Raw genomic sequence first — 13,031 nt, forward strand, 5'->3', positions numbered from 1 at the left:
CCCTCCCCCCTCCCCCCTCCACCTGAACACATTTCCATGTATATTTCATGTTTGACAAATTATCAAATTTATTACTGTATTTCAGTTATTGCCCCTGCTATTGTGATAAATGTCAGTACATTTCAGTATAATCACATGATGCACTTCTCTGCTGATTCCTTAAACAGCATGTTTTGCACAGTTTATACCACTGAAAATTTGTACACCAATAAGATTGCTACTGTGGCTTATTAGACTGCTCTCTGTCTGTCTGTCTGTCTGTCTGTCTGTCTGTCTGTCTCTCTGTAAGTGGAAATTTGCCACTTAACTGGCATATCAAATAACCTGGTCTGTCATTGTCGTACTTCCTCCCAACCCGTAGCAGCGTCAGTCATGCCCCTCTGGAATAACCAAATGCAAGACCGGCCTTGTGCAACAACGTGACTGATCATATTGCAGTTCATTTAGAGGAATTTACCACAGCTTCAGAGTCATGTTCTACATTATCAGAGGCAGGGCCATTCATAAAAATCATAGTGTATACCAGCTGTGCTGTAACTTCCATATCATGTTTAACCTGAACTGGATCATCAAACAGCTGTTCAGGGGCCATCTCGAATTGCAGCAAAGAGCAAGATTGACTACACAGTGGCAGAATATTCTGCCAAGAACGCGATACTCAGCTATTACCTCACTTCATAATCCATAGCATCTGAATTCCCAAGCATTCCCGCCTCATCACCGCCCTCATCTCCTATATCAGATTCTCTGATATAAGTACAGGGTTTTGCCTTGTCATTGCTTTCAGTCTCAGAATCCTCCATGTCAGTCTTCACCAGCTCCTGTCCCAGACACTCATCCACCTCTGCCCCTGTCCTGTGCCTTGTCTTTCTCTCTCTTCACTTTCACTTCCTCTCCAACACAATACTTTTCTGTCATGCACTTACTCCCACCAGATCAATGACCAGATGGCATGAGAAGGAAAGAGGCTTTCCTTCTCATTCTGTCTGGTAAGCCTCCCCTGACCTGGGGTTCAGGCTGACTTTTCTGAACTCTGCGTCTTTTCCTAAATCTCTTTCTAGTCCTTATCCTTCACAACACATCCTTACCCTTGAACACTTCTGCCAGGAGGAGGAGCCACTGGCTCCAAAAACTAGCAAATTTAATACCTTTCTTGAAACTTCCTGGCAGATTAAAACTGTGCACTGGACCGAGACTCGAACTTGGGACCTTTGCCTTTCACTGTAAAGTGCTCTACCGTCTGAGCTACGCAAGTATGACTGACACCATGTTCTCACAGCTTTACTTCTGTCAGTATCTTGTCTCCAGTAAAGCTGTGAGGATGGGGTTGATTCCTGCCCTCCTCCCTCCCCTTTCCCCTACATGTTGTGTGGTTCTTTGTGCCATTTTGCTTCACCTTTCCACATTTCTTCTTCCACTGGTGTTGTCAGTCATACTATGGTGTGGGGACTGGGATGGGTTGGCAGCAGGGCTGGGGCACCATCATGTGTCACCTACTGCAATATCCCCCATGTTCTTCAATTTCCCTACCATCTCAGCATTTGTTTCGTCTCTTTCTTTGCGTGCTTTCATTTAGCATTCCTGTGTCATTTGTGTTGTTTTCTGTAACCCAAACAGACCTTCCCTGATGTTGGATTCTAACAGCTTTTCCATTCTTCTGCTGAGAATTAGTGTTAGTATTTTGCAGCCATGAGGTACTCTCACCTGTCAGTACCTGCTTTCTTTGAAAATGGAATCATTACACTCTTCTTGTAGTCTGAGGGTATTTCTCCTGTCTCATACACCTTGCTCATCAGATGGAATAGTTTTATTTTGTCGAGGCTGCTCTCCCATGGCTATCAGTAGTTCTGATTGGATGTTGTGTACTCCAGGGACCTTGTTTTGACTTGGGTCCTTCATTGCTCTGTCAAATTCCTCCTGCTGTATCATATCTCCCATCCCATCTTCATCTATATAGTCTTCTGATTCCATAAAATTGCTTACAGCTTCACCTCCTATGTATAGACCCTCTATTATACTCCTTGCAGTATTACCTTCTTTATTTACTTGTTTCTGTCTTTCAGTTCTTGATATTCATACAGCTGCTTCAGTTACTTCCAAAGACCTCTTAAATTTTCTTGTTGGCAGTGCCAATCTCTTGCCTTGTGAAATATGCTTCTAAATCGTTAAATTTGAACTCTAGCCTTTCTCCTTAGCAATTTTGTACTGCCTGTCACTCATTTGTAGATGTTTGTGTTCACTTTTACTTGCTTCATTTGCTGCCTTTTTATATTTCGTTTCTTTTATCAATTAAATTCTGTTCTCTTCTGTTTTACAAAGATTTCTACTAAGCCTTGTCTTGTTACATAACTGATCTTCTGCTGCCTTCACCATTTCATATCTCAAAGCTACCCATTGGTCTGCTGCTGCAGGGATGGGCAATATCTTTGGCTTGGGGCCATTCTTATCTAGGAAGAGGTTAGCAGAAGGCCACACCTTTTAAAATGATGGCATGCAGTAGTCCACTTTGCATTTCAGAAAAGTTATAAATTGTTGCAAGAAATTCTGTCTTGGGAGGCCAGACGAAAATCACTAGTGGGCCACTGTTTGCCCATACCTGTTCTGTGTTCCTTTCCCCTGTCCTGTTGTGTTCCTTGCCCCTGTCCTGTTGTGTTCCTTGCCCCTGTCCTGTTGTGTTCCTTGCCCCTGTCCTGTTGTGTTCCTTGCCCCTGTCCTGTTGTGTTCCTTGCCCCTGTCCTGTTGTGTTCCTTGCCCCTGTCCTGTTGTGTTCCTTGCCCCTGTCCTGTTGTGTTCCTTGCCCCTGTCCTGTTGTGTTCCTTGCCCCTGTCCTGTTGTGTTCCTTGCCCCTGTCCTGTTGTGTTCCTTGCCCCTGTCCTGTTGTGTTCCTTGCCCCTGTCCTGTTGTGTTCCTTGCCCCTGTCCTGTTGTGTTCCTTGCCCCTGTCCTGTTGTGTTCCTTGCCCCTGTCCTGTTGTGTTCCTTGCCCCTGTCCTGTTGTGTTCCTTGCCCCTGTCCTGTTGTGTTCCTTGCCCCTGTCCTGTTGTGTTCCTTGCCCCTGTCCTGTTGTGTTCCTTGCCCCTGTCCTGTTGTGTTCCTTGCCCCTGTCCTGTTGTGTTCCTTGCCCCTGTCCTGTTGTGTTCCTTGCCCCTGTCCTGTTGTGTTCCTTGCCCCTGTCCTGTTGTGTTCCTTGCCCCTGTCCTGTTGTGTTCCTTGCCCCTGTCCTGTTGTGTTCCTTGCCCCTGTCCTGTTGTGTTCCTTGCCCCTGTCCTGTTGTGTTCCTTGCCCCTGTCCTGTTGTGTTCCTTGCCCCTGTCCTGTTGTGTTCCTTGCCCCTGTCCTGTTGTGTTCCTTGCCCCTGTCCTGTTGTGTTCCTTGCCCCCGTCCTGTTGTGTTCCTTGCCCCCGTCCTGTTGTGTTCCTTGCCCCCGTCCTGTTGTGTTCCTTGCCCCCGTCCTGTTGTGTTCCTTGCCCCCGTCCTGTTGTGTTCCTTGCCCCCGTCCTGTTGTGTTCCTTGCCCCCGTCCTGTTGTGTTCCTTGCCCCCGTCCTGTTGTGCTCCGTGCCCCCGTCCTGTTGTGTTCCTTGCCCCCGTCCTGTTGTGCTCCGTGCCCCCGTCCTGTTGTGCTCCGTGCCCCCGTCCTGTTGTGCTCCCTGCCCCTGTCCTGTTGTGCTCCGTGCCCCTGTCCTGTTGTGCTCCCTGCCCCTGTCCTGTTGTGCTCCCTGCCCCTGTCCTGTTGTGCTCCCTGCCCCTGTCCTGTTGTGCTCCCTGCCCCTGTCCTGTTGTGCTCCCTGCCCCTGTCCTGTTGTGCTCCCTGCCCCTGTCCTTTTGTGCTCCCTGCCCCTGTCCTTTTGTGCTCCCTGCCCCTGTCCTTTTGTGCTCCCTGCCCCTGTCCTGTTGTGCTCCCTGCCCCTGTCCTTTTGTGCTCCCTGCCCCTGTCCTGTTGTGCTCCCTGCCCCTGTCCTGTTGTGCTCCCTGCCCCTGTCCTGTTGTGCTCCCTGCCCCTGTCCTGTTGTGCTCCCTGCCCCTGTCCTGTTGTGCTCCCTGCCCCTGTCCTGTTGTGCTCCCTGCCCCTGTCCTGTTGTGCTCCCTGCCCCTGTCCTGTTGTGCTCCCTGCCCCTGTCCTGTTGTGCTCCCTGCCCCTGACCTGTTGTGCTCCCTGCCCCTGTCCTGTTGTGCTCCCTGCCCCTGTCCTGTTGTGCTCCCTGCCCCTGTCCTGTTGTGCTCCCTGCCCCTGTCCTGTTGTGCTCCCTGCCCCTGTCCTGTTGTGCTCCCTGCCCCTGTCCTGTTGTGCTCCCTGCCCCTGTCCTGTTGTGCTCCCTGCCCCTGTCCTGTTGTGCTCCCTGCCCCTGTCCTGTTGTGCTCCCTGCCCCTGTCCTGTTGTGCTCCCTGCCCCTGACCTGTTGTGCTCCCTGCCCCTGTCCTGTTGTGCTCCCTGCCCCTGTCCTGTTGTGCTCCCTGCCCCTGTCCTGTTGTGCTCCCTGCCCCTGTCCTGTTGTGCTCCCTGCCCCTGTCCTGTTGTGCTCCCTGCCCCTGTCCTGTTGTGCTCCCTGCCCCTGTCCTGTTGTGCTCCCTGCCCCTGTCCTGTTGTGCTCCCTGCCCCTGTCCTGTTGTGCTCCCTGCCCCTGTCCTGTTGTGCTCCCTGCCCCTGTCCTGTTGTGCTCCCTGCCCCTGTCCTGTTGTGCTCCCTGCCCCTGTCCTGTTGTGCTCCCTGCCCCTGTCCTGTTGTGCTCCCTGCCCCTGTCCTGTTGTGCTCCCTGCCCCTGTCCTGTTGTGCTCCCTGCCCCTGTCCTGTTGTGCTCCCTGCCCCTGTCCTGTTGTGCTCCCTGCCCCTGTCCTGTTGTGCTCCCTGCCCCTGTCCTGTTGTGCTCCCTGCCCCTGTCCTGTTGTGCTCCCTGCCCCTGTCCTGTTGTGCTCCCTGCCCCTGTCCTGTTGTGCTCCCTGCCCCTGTCCTGTTGTGCTCCCTGCCCCTGTCCTGTTGTGCTCCCTGCCCCTGTCCTGTTGTGCTCCCTGCCCCTGTCCTGTTGTGCTCCCTGCCCCTGTCCTGTTGTGCTCCCTGCCCCTGTCCTGTTGTGCTCCCTGCCCCTGTCCTGTTGTGCTCCCTGCCGCTGTCCTGTTGTGCTCCCTGCCCCTGTCCTGTTGTGCTCCCTGCCCCTGTCCTGTTGTGCTCCCTGCCCCTGTCCTGTTGTGCTCCCTGCCCCTGTCCTGTTGTGCTCCCTGCCCCTGTCCTGTTGTGCTCCCTGCCCCTGTCCTGTTGTGCTCCCTGCCCCTGTCCTGTTGTGCTCCCTGCCCCTGTCCTGTTGTGCTCCCTGCCCCTGTCCTGTTGTGCTCCCTGCCCCTGTCCTGTTGTGCTCCCTGCCCCTGTCCTGTTGTGCTCCCTGCCCCTGTCCTGTTGTGCTCCCTGCCCCTGTCCTGTTGTGCTCCCTGCCCCTGTCCTGTTGTGCTCCCTGCACCTGTCCTGTTGTGCTCCCTGCCCCTGTCCTGTTGTGCTCCCTGCCCCTGTCCTGTTGTGCTCCCTGCCCCTGTCCTGTTGTGCTCCCTGCCCCTGTCCTGTTGTGCTCCCTGCCCCTGTCCTGTTGTGCTCCCTGCCCCTGTCCTGTTGTGCTCCCTGCCCCTGTCCTGTTGTGCTCCCTGCCCCTGTCCTGTTGTGCTCCCTGCCCCTGTCCTGTTGTGCTCCCTGCCCCTGTCCTGTTGTGCTCCCTGCCCCTGTCCTGTTGTGCTCCCTGCCCCTGTCCTGTTGTGCTCCCTGCCCCTGTCCTGTTGTGCTCCCTGCCCCTGTCCTGTTGTGCTCCCTGCCCCTGTCCTGTTGTGCTCCCTGCCCCTGTCCTGTTGTGCTCCCTGCCCCTGTCCTGTTGTGCTCCCTGCCCCTGTCCTGTTGTGCTCCCTGCCCCTGTCCTGTTGTGCTCCCTGCCCCTGTCCTGTTGTGCTCCCTGCCCCTGTCCTGTTGTGCTCCCTGCCCCTGTCCTGTTGTGCTCCCTGCCCCTGTCCTGTTGTGCTCCCTGCCCCTGTCCTGTTGTGCTCCCTGCCCCTGTCCTGTTGTGCTCCCTGCCCCTGTCCTGTTGTGCTCCCTGCCCCTGTCCTGTTGTGCTCCCTGCCCCTGTCCTGTTGCGCTCCCTGCCCCTGTCCTAGTCAGTAATTGCCTAATGCTCCCTCCATAACTTACAATGACCTCTGGCTGTTTCAGCTCATTCACATACCATCTCCATAATATCCTACCCTTTTGCCATTTCTTCAGTTACAATCTACAGTATATAATCAGTATATTGTGATCAGTCTGCATGGGCACCTTGATATATCTTAAAATTTGGACCCATAATTTAGTCTTTCTCTCAAAATTATGTAATCAATCTGAAACCTGCTGGTGTCTGCAACTCTTAAGTGTCTGTAACCTTCTTTCATGATTCTTAAACCAAGTGTTAGTCATGATTAATTTGTGCTCTGTGAAACAATCTACCAGGCAGCTTCCTCTTTCATTTCTTTCCCTAGTCCACATTTTCCTTCTATTTTTTCCTCCTCTTTCTTTTCCTACTATTGTATTCCCATCCACCATCACAATTAAATTTCTGTATCACTTAACTGTCCAAATAATCTCTTTTGTTTCACCACACATTTGTTCAATTTCTCCATCTGCAGACCTCGGGGTATTGTAAACTTGGGCTACAGCAATGGGTTTTAGCTTCATGTATCGTGTGTACAATAATCTGTTAACAATGTTGTTCATAGTGGCTTGCTTGAATTGTTGTTTCCTTATTCATTATTACATCTACTCCTACATTACTTTATTTGATTTATATTTCCAGCCCTGTATTCATCTAGCCAGAAGTCCTGTTCCTCTCGTCACTGAACTTCAATAATTCTCATTATATTCTAACTTTAAGCTATACATTTCCTTTTTTAAATTTTCAGGCATCCCTCCATGATTAAAGGACACAATTTACCATCCTCCAACATGTAGAATACCAGTTGTTTTTCCTGACAACATTCTCCAGAGCAGTCCCTACTTAGAAATCCACATGGGAATCATTTACATGTGTGGGACATTTTACTCAAGAGGATGCCATCGTTTAACTGTACAGTAAAGTCGCACGGCCTAAAGACAAATTACGGCTGTAGTTTCCTCTTGCATGAAGCTGTTCACTGTACCAGCACTGCAAGGCCATGTAAGTTGGTGTCACAAGGCCAGAACAGTCACTTGCTCAGACTGTTGCACCTTCAACTACCGAAAAGGGTCCTGCACTTCTCTTCAGCAACCACACTTTTGTCTAATCTCTGACCAAATACTCCTTCGTGGTTACATCTATAGTACAGCTGTCTGTTACCACTGAGGCATGCAAAATCCCAAAGAAAATGTACGTGGTGACTCTTAGAATGGATCATGTTTGTCCCACGCGCACATGCGCACACACCAATGTTCATTCAGGCGGACACAAGAAAGTCTTTTCATTGTGCCTGTCTGCAGCTCAACAGGTCATCTTTATGGTGGATAGCAATCTATCTTCTTCAGAATGTTGTTAATATTCCAACTTGTGTTTTCTACTGTTTAATTAGTGCCATTTTATTCCATGATGAGACATCCTTAGTTTGTCTTTTACTTGTCATATATTTGTGCCTAAATTTTGACAGTAACTCAAAACTGATTTTTTTTTTCCATGACGATCAGGAGCCCAACAACCAGCCAGAGAGGAGACGGGTGGTGAGAGAGGAGAGGAAGAAGAAAAAGAAGAATTAGGAGAAAAAGAAGCAGTAATTGTGAGTTTTGTCAGTAGCATATGGTTACCCCCACAATCATTCTTGTTTTCCTTTCAGGGCACTCTCAGTTTTCATGTGCATGGATCTCCAAGTGATTACAATAGGCCTTCCTTTTGTGTGCTGATATACCTTTCTCTAACTATTTTTTTAAGCTGAGACTAAATGTCCCCTTGCAGAAGTGCATTATTTCTGGTAAGTCACAATTTATGTCATCAATTAATTTCCTTTCTACATACCCCACCCACCTACTGAACTAATAGTGGCATTCAGTACGTGTTTTTGTACACTGGTAACTACAAACTACAGTCCCTGCCAAATGTATGCAGCACATTTACTGTGGAGCCAACGGAACCAATGACAATTAGAAGTTCCTGTCTTGGAGTGGCTCATTGTGCTACCTTCAAGTTATTAGCTAGCACTACCCCATTGTGACGTTTGCCTGCTTTATGTCTTCTTTGATAGTTCTTGGAGTCAAAGTGTTGCGTTGTTATACTGGCTGAAAATTGGGGATGGAAGTTACTGACTACCATAAATGATGTAGCTGACAGTTGCACAGTTGTTTCACAGTTCACTGTTCACAACCCCCTAGTGTTACACAGTTAATATCCAGTTTGCTATTGGTTAACTTTTGATAAGCCTCATTAATAATTTGCAAGCAGATACCAGCATACTGCTACAATAGTTTACCACTGAAAGTCTATGAGCAGTAAAAACCCAACCACACAGTTCATGCAGAATAATACGGTATGTGTGACACTATTGAACAGACACTGTCATTATTTTTACACATGCCTATTTGTGTTGCGCTAATTTCATGGTTAAGATGATGCATTGTTGTTGATCTAACCAATATAAGTGTCTCGTTTAAAAATCGGCAATGGTCTGATTGTCTTGGGACTAAAAATTGGGTCTTTATATATCCTCCCAATAATATACTGTAAGTATACTTTGTTTGATGTTTGTTATAGAAATGACAATTAAAACATAACTCATTCAATTAACTGAATCTATTGACAAATTCCTTATTTTTAGCAGTTTCTTCTACCAGAAAGGTCAGGTCAAATTATTTCTTTAAATAATGAAATTAACAGAAATAAATATAGAAACAATACTTTTGACAAACTAGGGGAAATAATTAAGCACTGGCTTCGCTGTGCTGATATGTTTTTGAACGGAGTAAAATGAATACTTTAGGAATCCTAGCAGTCCTTTTTCCAAATGTTTATAATTATTACATAATTTATATTAATTTATAAGTCAACAATAGAATTTAAGTCACAAAACAATTACTGATGTCACCCTATAACAAATGATATGAACTAGGAATAGTTAAAATAAATTATGTAATTCATGGCATTAGATCTGGTGCTTTATTTTTGAGACTGAGGGACAACCTTTCTCTTTTATTAAAATGCAGATTATACTCATGTATGTTAACGGCAATTAGTAAAAAATGAAAATAAAGTGAATGAGAAGGCAGACTGCAAAACAAGAGAGGAACTAAAAGGATCCCAGAATGAGATTTTTCACTCTGCAATGGAGTGTGTGCTGATATGAAACTTCATAGCAAATTAAAACTGTGTGCACTTCCTCATGAAAGATAAATGTCCCAAGTTACAGTCTCAGTCTGGCACACAGTTTTAATCTGCCAGGAAGTTCAAAAAGATCCCATCTTGCTTAATGACACCATGGAACAAATTCGTTGAACTTGGGCAGTTTAGTGCTACCATGATATTTGTTTGATGACTGAGGCACATCACTATTCCAGGAATGAGTTCACTGACCAACTTACTGAGGAAATGGGTAAGAGTGAATTAATAGATGTCAGAATAGTTGGTACTGACTTAAGAAACAAGGAAAGCTTGTAATTCTGAAGGTTTGGGATAGGGATTGCTAAACTTCTACTGCCCTTAATAGTTTGAGAATGGATGCAAAAGCCACTACCAACCATTGTGGAAAATATGTTATCACTTTATGCAGATTGGAATGTCCACACTGGGTTCGCTCTTGATTTTATCTTACAGTGAGAGAACACTCCTCACACTGGCTCATACATTGACAAGTTATTCTATTGTGGCTGACCCAAGGAGACACACCACAATATGTCCTTGTGGGTTCTCTGGCTGGAACTTCCCTACACAGCAGACACCCACAAACAGTATCCCAGTTTCATAAAAAATTAACTTTTGTTTAAGGAAACATAAATCAAGAGAGCATGTTAAATATCAGGATATTTGTACCTACTTGATATTAGTCAGTTAATGAATTACAGTAATTTTATTGTGCATGTTGCTACCTGAATCAAATCTGAACAAGTCTCATCTAGGGATTTTGTACTGTTTGATGTTCAATGGTAGATTTGACCACTGTTTTCTTCAAAGATCTCAATTCCAGCTGTCCTCAGGCAGAGAGTCAGTCAACCTGTTGCCCACTCTCTATGGACCATGATTTCTCAGTCGGCATGTGAGCCCCATAGCCATTGATTTGGGCACCACCTGAAACAGTATCCTCAACAACAGAGTTCTTCAAATAATCATTATTTTCTTCTGTTGTAAGAAGAAAGTAACCCTGGCAAAGTTTTCCCATTGTGTGGTAATTCTTCCTGTCCTTTCTTCATTAATACAGAATGACAAAGGAAAATGTTGCACCTCAGAAGATATCAAATCCAGCAGTGGAAACCCATAAAAATGTTTTTATTGCCAAGTTACTACTGTTTGTAATATTCCACAGATGCTGCCAATGCTCAGTTGTTTTAAATTGCTTTTTCACTGTATTTACTTTCACTTCCATGAATGAAATTTGTGTATACACACTCAGCAATACCTCCATGAAGGGCACTATCTACTAAAAGAAGTCCTTTGTTCAGTATTTATCACATTAGAAACTTTTATCTCAGATGGACATTATCTTTTACACTTGAAAATACTGGAAAATTACTTTTTAACAAATTAACCATGTACTGGTAACTAATTTTTTCACTCACCTGCAGTTATCATTGCCAAGTCCCCAAAACTGTTTCACCTTAACTTCAGCTATTCTTTCATATTAAATGTTTTTTGAACACTGAAATTCTGATACTAATACTGCTGATTTTGAGATGACAGGAAAATGTACAGTAAGAAAGAAAAATGCAACAGTAATGGCAGGTTGCCCAGTTATGTTAAGAGATTTCTTTTAAATCACTGATTTTGTTTGTTGTGACCTAACTGCCTCTCACATAACTGACAAAACTTTGAGGACTCTCACTACTCTCCCTGTCACTTCAGTGGACATTGGGCAGAGTCTTGCTGCACTGTGGTGGTTTTCTCATCCAAATTTGTAATATTCTAAGTGTAGGGTCAGTTGTAAAGTGAAAGTTCTAAAGGAGAACAGGTTTTCCAGTGTTTTCCTAATGGTAGTATATTTCTTAAGTTTTGTGCATGTTCTTCTATTTAAGAGGTTTAAGCTCATGTTTTTAACTGTAAATATTAATTCAGACAGTCATTAGTGCTGTTTTCATCTCTTGTAAACAGCCAGCTACACAGCTCAGTAAGCCATGTGTGCATTGGTGAAATGTTGGGGGGCAGGTAGCAAGTTACATTTTAAATTTTTCAGTTGTTACCGTTAACATCTTCAGTTAGTCTTGCTAGTAGGATGGGTAGGATGGGTGCATACTGTGTGTGGATGCAGGTGGAGCTGGCCACAGCTAGCAAACAGCTGAATGCATGTCTATGGTCAGCCACTTTCAGACTGATGCCTCAGGTTGTAGCAGTAGCAGGCAATTTGATGTATCGCATGGGACACCTTGGGTGTCACTTGTTTCACTCTGCTTTTGATGCACCTCATTGCTTAACAAAAGGGAATCTGCCCATGTAGCAGTATGTAAACCAGTCAAGAAGGCCAGTGGAGAAATGGCAGGTAAGCAGCTGTTAGTATATCACTTGGCAATGAATTGACATCGCTTATTACGCTTATGATGGTTGTAGAGGTATTACAAGCAAAGTTTAAACAGATTGCTAGTTGTGCTCTGGAGAAATAGGTGCCTATGAAGTGAATTAAGGTTGGGAAAGACCTACTGGGGTTTAATAATGAAATCAGGAAAATACTGAAGCAAAGATTAGTAGAAAGATTCATGCATCTATGAAAAGATGTGTGGGTGTGTGAAGCGTAAAACTACTGCCGCTGTTACACTGTAGCAAAAAAGATGTCAGGGATCTAAGAAAATACTGGTTCTGCGTAAAATCAGTTTCTAGGGTTAAAGCTTCTTTGCAGTCATTCATTGACCAGTTCAGTGTGGCAGTTTAGGATAGCAAAATAAAAGCTGAAATTTTGAATTTTGTGTTTAAGAAAGCAATCATGCAGGAGAATTGTACAAACTCACCATTGCTTGATCATCACACAATGTCTCATATGGATAACATAGTAGTAAGCATCCCAAGTGTCAAGAAACTGAAAGGGTTGAAAACAACGAAGTCATCAGGTCAAGGTTGAATCTCAATTTGGTTTTACAAAGAGTATATTATGGAATTGGCACTTTGCTTAGCTTAGCTTTGATTTGTCGTGAATTTTTCGCTTAGTGCAAAGTCCCAAGTGACTGGTAAACAGCACAGGTGACTCTTGTGTTTGTGTGTTTGTGGAGGGAAGCATTCCACGTGGGAAAAATATATCTGAAAACAAAGATGATGTGACTTACCAAACGAAAGCGCTGGCAGGTTGACACACACACACACACACACACACACACACACACACACACACACACACACAAAATTCAATATTTCTCAACCAAGGGTTGCTTCATCAGGAAAGAGGGAAGGAGAGGGAAAGACGAAAGGATGTGGGTTTTAAGGGAGAGGGTAAGGAGTCATTCCAATCCCGGGAGTGGAAAGACTTACCTTAGGGGGAAAAAAGGACAGGTATACACTCGCATACACGCACATCCATCCACACATACACAGGCACAAGCAGACATTCGTAAAGGCAAAGTGTTTGGGCAGAGATGTCAGTCGAGGCGGAGGTACATAGGCAAAGATGTTGTTGAATGACAGATGAGGTATGAGCGGCGGCAACTTGAAATTAGCAGAGGTTGAGGCCTGGCAGGTAACGAGAAGAGAGGATATACTGAAGGGCAAGTTCCCATCTCCGGAGTTCTGACAGGTTGGTGTTAGTGGGAAGTATCCAGATAACCCGGACGGTGTAACACTGTGCCAAGATGTGCTGGCCGTGCACCATAGCATGTTTAGCCACAGGGTGATCCTCATTACCAACAAACACTGTCTGCCTGTGTCCATTCATGCGAATGGACAGTTTG

The 13,031-nt window shown here is 46.0% G+C and overlaps 1 protein-coding gene across 1 annotated transcript in view; it reads right to left on the reverse strand.

Moving 5' to 3' along the window:
- Positions 1–665: 665 nt before the first annotated feature.
- LOC126263609 (fibroin heavy chain-like) overlaps positions 666–13,031 on the reverse strand; it is a 41,088-nt gene continuing 28,722 nt past the window's right edge. Inside the window, exons 2-3 of the mRNA XM_049960695.1 lie at positions 2,597–6,089; positions 666–821 (exon numbers count right to left, since the gene is read on the reverse strand). Coding sequence (XP_049816652.1) covers positions 666–821; positions 2,597–6,089 — 3,649 coding nt within the window. The remainder of the gene's footprint in view (positions 822–2,596; positions 6,090–13,031) is intronic.

The sequence above is a fragment of the Schistocerca nitens genome, chromosome 6 (assembly GCF_023898315.1).
Source record: "Schistocerca nitens isolate TAMUIC-IGC-003100 chromosome 6, iqSchNite1.1, whole genome shotgun sequence".
Taxonomy (NCBI): Eukaryota; Metazoa; Arthropoda; class Insecta; order Orthoptera; family Acrididae; genus Schistocerca; species Schistocerca nitens.